The 7016-nt window shown below is 49.7% G+C and overlaps 1 protein-coding gene across 1 annotated transcript; it reads right to left on the bottom strand.

Annotated features, from left to right (window-relative positions):
- Positions 1 to 662: 662 nt before the first annotated feature.
- Positions 663 to 6216, bottom strand: LOC141217701 (Golgi resident protein GCP60-like). Its single transcript, XM_073665837.1, is given in 8 exon segments — positions 663 to 1600; positions 2905 to 3183; positions 3302 to 3341; positions 3343 to 3503; positions 4402 to 4577; positions 4886 to 5041; positions 5121 to 5123; positions 6104 to 6216. Coding segments are annotated over 8 exon segments (1125 nt in total). The 5' UTR covers positions 6202 to 6216; the 3' UTR covers positions 663 to 1388.
- Between the last annotated feature and the right edge of the window lie 800 nt (positions 6217 to 7016).

Genomic DNA, 7016 nt, shown 5'->3' with positions numbered 1-7016 from the left:
GGAGACCATCTGCACGGCCCTGTCCTGTGACCAGCCTGATCCCCACCGTCCACAATCTCTACAGTCTGGATCTAAATGTCTGGCCATTAATCCCTACAGCTCATAGTATCATTTGCAGGGGCAAATTCTATCCCTCCGTTCAGTTTCTGGGAAAGCTGAGTGATGAGCAATATGGCCGCCCTGACTGCTCCCACATAGGTGCACTGAGCGATACACAGAGCCGATCAGCCATCTCCCATGGTAAATGTATGGCGGCCGTATTCTGCCCTCATCCAGCTCATTGGACGCGATATAGAAAAGCGACGCCTTCATAGAAAACAACCGAAATTACATAATGTATTAGTGCAAGTCAGACTAAAGTCAAGGAGCTGTCCGGGCATGCTGGGAGTTGTAGTTTCACAACAACCAGAGACCGTTGCCCTGTGACTTACCCTTATACGGCAACAAGGCGTAGTGCAGCATCATACAGGTAAAATCTATAGGAAATGCTGTTATCACCTCCAGAGCAGCAATCGCAAGTCTGCCAGATTCCTCCTAGCTTCTCAGGCTTCGTGAACCCCCCCCTCCGCCCTGCGGCCCACCCCTGGTGGTCTCACATAGCGCATGCTCTGCTGCGGGGCATTGGGGGAGGTGCAGTGTTTCCACCAGATCACACAGGACAGATTATTCCATATGATTATTATTATTATAAACCATTTCTCATATTTGTTACATATTTTACATGGTACAAGATCAGACAAATCAGACTGATGAGAGAAGAGATAAGAAACTTTCCCCACTACCCTCTCCTGCCCGCTACAGACGGCTGATACCAGAGAGGCAACAGCACATTTCGGATTTGCCCTGACCTATAGTGGAGGAGAAACCGTTGCTGTTTGCGATGGCGCTGAGCTACCTGCGCGTGGTACAGAATAGGGCAGACCGAGGGGAACACATGGGACCTTTACCCTTCCACCAGTCTTGAGGGGGCGCCCACTACCCTGGTACCCAACACAAAGGTGCCCCCTCCTCCATGACGCTTCTCATGCGCGTTCATCTTCTGAACAGATCATGAAATGCCCCCGAGTGGGCGCACATAGAATAGAATTAAAAATCCCAAACAAGTGCGAAAAAAACCACAAAACACAAAAGTGCAGGCGCAGCCAAATTATGTTTAACCCCTTTCATGTCCACCAATCGTAGTGGCAAAGAACGGGTTAAATCACAGCACTCTGAATTAGTGTCGGCCGCCACGAGGAGCGATGAGGAGGCGACACTTATCGAAAAGGATCCAGGTCATGTGAGCGACTTACTGCCCTGGCCCCTCCCCCTGATTGCAGGCCCCGCCCCATGATCACTTGCCCCTCCCCCTGATTGCCGGCTCCTCCCCCTGACCGCAGGCCCCTCCTTTATCTAGTATAATACACTCTGTAGTACACAGATTTTGAACGCCACAGGGAATAAGAGTTGTCAAATTTGAGCAGGTAGAGCCCCCGGCCGGGGTACTGGTGGCTGCCGGCGTCCACCTCTTCGTGACAATCCCGCCTGTAGACCGGCACAATCTCCTCCAGCTGAGGCTTGTTGGCGTTCTTTTCGGCTTTCTCTTCGTTGTTGGGATTCTCTGTAAAGAACAGACACAAGTCAGGAGTGAGTCCAGGATATCAGAGTGGGACAAGTCATGGGCGCGGAGCTAAAACAGAAGCATAAAGGGGTCTTCCGGGAATAATCCGGAAACAAGCAGTCTTACAGAAATCCCGCAGAGAGAGTACAGGGCGACTCATGCTGATCTGATCCGTTTTTGGTGCGGTTTTTCCTCCATCTTCGCTGGGTAAAATTGCAAAGTGCTTGTAAACACCAGCAACTTTACATTTCACTCTTTATTAAAAAGTATCTCTGTTGTCAAATATGGAGGTATTCTTAATTCTATAGTTTACAGCTGGTTGCCTAGGATACCGGCCACCTCTACAAACTATCAGTGGTGACTGGTTTCCTTGGCAAGGAGAGCACGCTCGCAAGCTTTTTACTTTAAAGTGTGAATGAGCCTCTCTGACGCTAGATGCGGCCCGTTTTCCCTCTGCAGAGGCACAGCTCCTCCACTACTGGCATTGGGGAGAGGATAAATTAGGCAGCGACTCAACCATCCCGCCAGTCTGATAGGTCAATCTTAACCTACGGAAAGCAAGAGAGACCACAGTAACGCCCCAGAGAGCACATTGTTGGTTTTTGATCTCCTGCAGAGGTGAACATCCATGACCAGTTGGTGCTTCTCCAGAAGCCTCCGACCTCCTCGGAACAAGGGGGTGGGACGCTGCTTCTCAAGAGGCCCCGACCTCGTCCGGATGAGGGGGTGAGACGCTGCTTCTCGAAAGGCCCCCTACCTCGTCCGGATGAGGGGGTGAGACGCTGCTTCTCGAAAGGCCCCCTACCTCGTCCGGATGAGGTGGTGAGACGCTGCTTCTCAACAGGCCCCCAACCTGCTCAGGACGAGGGGGTGAGACGCTGCTTCAATAGGACCCCCAGAACTCTTCAGGGCGAGGGGGTGAGACCCCCTAACTCCTCAGGACGAAAGGGTGAGATGCTGCTTCTAGAGAGACCCCCCGACCTCCTCAGGACGAAGGGGTGAGATGCTGCTTCTCAAGAGGCCCCAACCTCCTCAAATCAAAGGGGTGAGACGCTGCTTCTCGAGAGGCCCCAACCTCCTCAAGACGAGGGGGTGAGACACTGCTTCTTGAGAGGCCCCAACCTCCTTAAGACGAGGGGGTAAGACACTGCTTCTCGAGAGGCCCCAACCTCCTTAAAACGAGGGGGTAAGATGCTGCTTCTCGAGAGACCCCCGACCTCTTCAGGAAGAGGGGGTGAGACGCAGTGAAGACCTGCTACAGTATTTATTGTACAGGAATGAAGTATGAAAATTGTACAAAGTACCTTCGTCCTCGTCCTCGCTGGACTCGCTGACGTGCACGCTCACAGCCGTGTTTGGGGAGTCTGTCCATTCAAAGTAAACCCCAAAACCAATGTCAAAGTTATCTGTGGCAAACTCCCAGAAAAGATAGGAGCCCTCCTCGTGTGTGGGGACCCGGACTGTGACCACCTCTCCTCTTCCGACGGTGATGACTGAATCCGCGTCCTGCCGGATCTTCTCTTTGAAGTCTTTAATTTGGGGTCTTGTCCACATGGATGGGGCAGCAATGACCGGCATGGACTCTGTAGAGAGAAGGAAGTGGAAAAATAATGAGCAAACATAAACCATTAGCCAATGTCCAGGTATCGTCTGTTTGTCCACCCAACAGACCCCAACCCCACTGGGGTCAATAGGACGCACCTTTAGGCCCGTTCTCCAGCAGGTCTTCCAGCGGGGTCGGCCTCCAGTTCTTTCTCAGCATTGTCTATGTGTGGGTGGGTTTGTCCATTGACCGAGGGGGCTTCTCCGGAGCCGGTGATGCTTCCCATGTTCATCTTGGATGGAGAACTGACAGGGGAGCTGGTTCCAGCCGAAAGTGCCTCCTGCTGTTTCTGTAAGGCCGAGAGGGTAAGGAGAGGGTAACACCACGTCATTTATGAGCATTCTTCATTTCTTGTATGCTGCGAAGCAAAACTGCAGTGTAAAGCATGAGGGGAAGAACAAAGAAGCTTAACTTCTAATGAGGCAGCGTTTCAGACAACCACAGGCTCCAATAGACGCTGCACACAAATCCCACTGTCTTCCACTTATAAACGCTGCATCTAATCAACCAGCTACTCAGCGCACCGCCATCATCAAGAGCAAGACTCAGCCGCGCAATTTTTTTATTTTTTTCTTACTAAAAACAATTAGTTAATTAGTTCAGGTTCCAGGGAGCGTAAAGTGCAGGGTTTATTTTCTACATCAAAACCCGCAATAGCAATCTACTCTGATTATAGTATTTTTACAGGTGTTTTTACCCCATTTATTGTTGAAGATCTGAAGGTTTTATTAATTCTGTACAAGAAGCGAGGGCATTTTTTCATGCATTTTTTCGACTCCACAGGAAAAAATAAACAAACCAAAAAAACACAAATTTCAGCAACGTCTTTAGATGCACAGCGGCCAGGAGTTTTCCGGGAAGCACAAGAAGTTTGCTCTAACTTTTAAACCAGTGTTTCCAAAACTCCAGTCCTCACGGCCCCCACAGGTCATGTTTCAGGATCTCCTTCGTATTACACAGGTGAGAGAATTCCTGATGCCTTGATAGTATTACACAGGTGATGGAAATACTAAGGAAATCCTGAAAACATGACCTATGGGGGCCGTGAGGACTGGAGTTTGGGAAACACCGTTTTAAACACAGGGGATTTTCTGCAAAAAAAAACAAACCCTGCAGCATTTATGCTACGTGGGAACATGGTCCGACAGGTAAATGCAGCTCAGAGCAGCGAGGCTCGGGGGTCTGTGCGCTGCGTCTACCTGTTGCTGAGCGAGCTGCACTTGGTACAGCTGCTGCATGTACTGCTGGTAGTGCTGTTCCTGCAGCTGCCGGATCAGGAGCTGCTGTTGCTCGAAGTTCCCCGGGTACTGCTGCGCTGCGTACTGCTGAAACTGCACCGCTGTCTGCGAGTTCAGGGCGGCCATGATCTGCTGCCTGCAAAAAAAAAAAAAATAGAATTAAGATTTGAAACACAAATGCACGATCCTGCCCTAATGACTGCTGCACCCGCCATTGCCTGTGGCCGGCAGAGCTTTAGTAATTTTCCATTAAAATGAATGTGACAGGGCTCCGTGGACCCCATTGTTGGTGACCCCAGCGCATGTACCCTCCAACCGGTCACCAGCATTGCATACAACAGACTGCTCCTTGCACTATGGCTCATACTACGAGGGTCCTGAATGAGTGACCCACCCAAAAATATCCTTTAAGAAAGATGAGTGACTTCCGATGGGAGTACTTACTTCTGCTGTTCCATTCTAAACCGTTCATCCTCCGCTCGCATCCTCTCTTCCTCCTCTCTCCGCAGCCTCTGTTCCTCTTCTTTCCTCCGCTTCTCCTCCTCTCGCAGCAGCCGCTGCCGCTCCTCCTCTTCCCGCCGTCTCCGCTCCTTCTCTTCTCTCCAGTAAAGTCAGCAGATGACGCTTTACACTGAACTATGTCGGACATGATTTTTGCAGCAGCGTCAACCGTTCTCACTTCCTGGGACTTAAAGCAGAAGTCCGGTCCATGATCCCTCCGGTCTTACATACCGACTGCTCCGTAAATCCATAATCACTGACTCCAGCTATACTGCAATTAGTACTGGAGTAGGAGGTAACCTGAAAGATGCCTCATGTCCTGTCAGTCTCATACTGCTGTTTTGTCCCCCATGCTTTACACTGCAGGTTGGATTCTATGTATCAAACTTAGTCAAAGTTTAAGAACTCCTGCGGCTTTAAGTTAGTGATATGATAGGGATTTGATACCACTTAAGGCAGTTGGAAATTTTACAAAATTGACCCATAAAAAACAAATATTTCTCGCCTGATGACTCCTTCGCTTCTCCCGTGCTCACACTCTGGCGGCCATCACTTTTTTTCCTGCAGCGATGATGTTGTATAATCCATGTGACTGCTGCAGTCGATCACTGGTTTCTACGGTCTCATGCTGTACATGCCAGTGATTGGCTGCAGCAATCTGATAGAGTGACGTGACGTTATCCCTGCAGGAAACAGAAAGCTCCTTTAAACTAACAGACAACCCCTTTAAGTGTGGAAAAACGTGACCCAGATGTCGATCATCATCTATCTTGTGAGATAGCGACTGCCGCTAACCTCTGCTACAGACTGGAGCAGAAAGATTTGCAGGACCCAGGTCCGGCATCCATAGAAAACCGCTGCAAACCATCTCCTATCTATCAGCATCACCAGCGCCTCTTCTGGTAGAGTTGGGTGGGTTCACTGCACAATCTGCAGAGCGGTCCCTTTAAGAACGTCTCCAGTAACTATTAGTGCTGGAGTTGTTTTCAGGTACCTGTCTGCAGGTTGTGCGTCACCTTGCCGCTCAGCCCCACTCACTTTAATAGTACTGAGCTGCAATACCAGGCACAGCCTGTGGACACGTGTGGCGCTGTTTCTGGAGGAAACCAGCAGTTACCGTGCCCCACCGATGCCGGATGTACGGATTGGAGGGATTAGTACCTTTTTCTCTCCTGCTCTTCTTTCTCTATTTTATGGGATGTGACGTATGTGGAGAAGAGGTGGCAGCATCTGTTCAGGAGGGTGATAAACTCCGTCATGGCTTCCTGCTTGCTCAGGTTGCCCAGGGCCGCCCATTCTTTCCTGTGAGAAAGACGACAGTGTGTGAACGACACTCAGAGGGAGCAAAGGCTTCTATGAAGAGGTTAGAAACGCGTCGTCGTTCAGTTTTATGCAAGAAACAGTCTGCAGTTTTCTATTAAACTTTGCATTTCAATTCCTATTTTTTTTTTTTGGACACATCAGATCGATGCATGCCCATGATGGAAAATCTGTTGCCGTTTTGCGTACACAGCTCCCATAAATGCTCATGGTAATGAGGTTCACCCTGCAGTCGCTGACGGCTACTTTAGTGGTGAAAAATATACAATGGCAGGATCAGACTACATATGTAGTGTAGTCTGTAACCATGGAGACACACAGATCTGCATCAGTGCTGTGTATACAAAACGGTAAGAAAACGTTAGGCTATTTACAAAGTGGCTACTTTTTTATAGGAATGTGATACAGTGAAACAAACCACACGACGTTCGTTACCTCCTATCGTTGCCCAGGACATCGAAGAAGCCGACTTCGGGGCACGTGTCGGGGTTGTACGGTCCCAGGAGGACTTGTTTGTACACAGCCACCAGCCTCAGCTTCTCCTCGTAGGTTGGATGGAAAGCCTTCCCGTCCTTCTCTGTAAAAAAATACAGAAGGAAAATGGTTAGGAGACCCATCACATGTACCGAACTGCGTGTGCCGCCATATAATGCTCCACAAAAACTGTAATAAGACAGTGATAGGACCACTAAAGCCACCTGACCCCAGTGTGCAGTAATCAGACCCTGCAATACTGAGTAATATCTGTGCACAA

Source organism: Phyllobates terribilis, unplaced genomic scaffold, assembly GCF_046119375.1.
Source record: "Phyllobates terribilis strain yellow unplaced genomic scaffold, ASM4611937v1 Scaffold_245__1_contigs__length_2953440, whole genome shotgun sequence".
Classification (NCBI taxonomy): domain Eukaryota; kingdom Metazoa; phylum Chordata; class Amphibia; order Anura; family Dendrobatidae; genus Phyllobates; species Phyllobates terribilis.
This window is presented reverse-complemented; position numbering and strand designations above follow the sequence as displayed.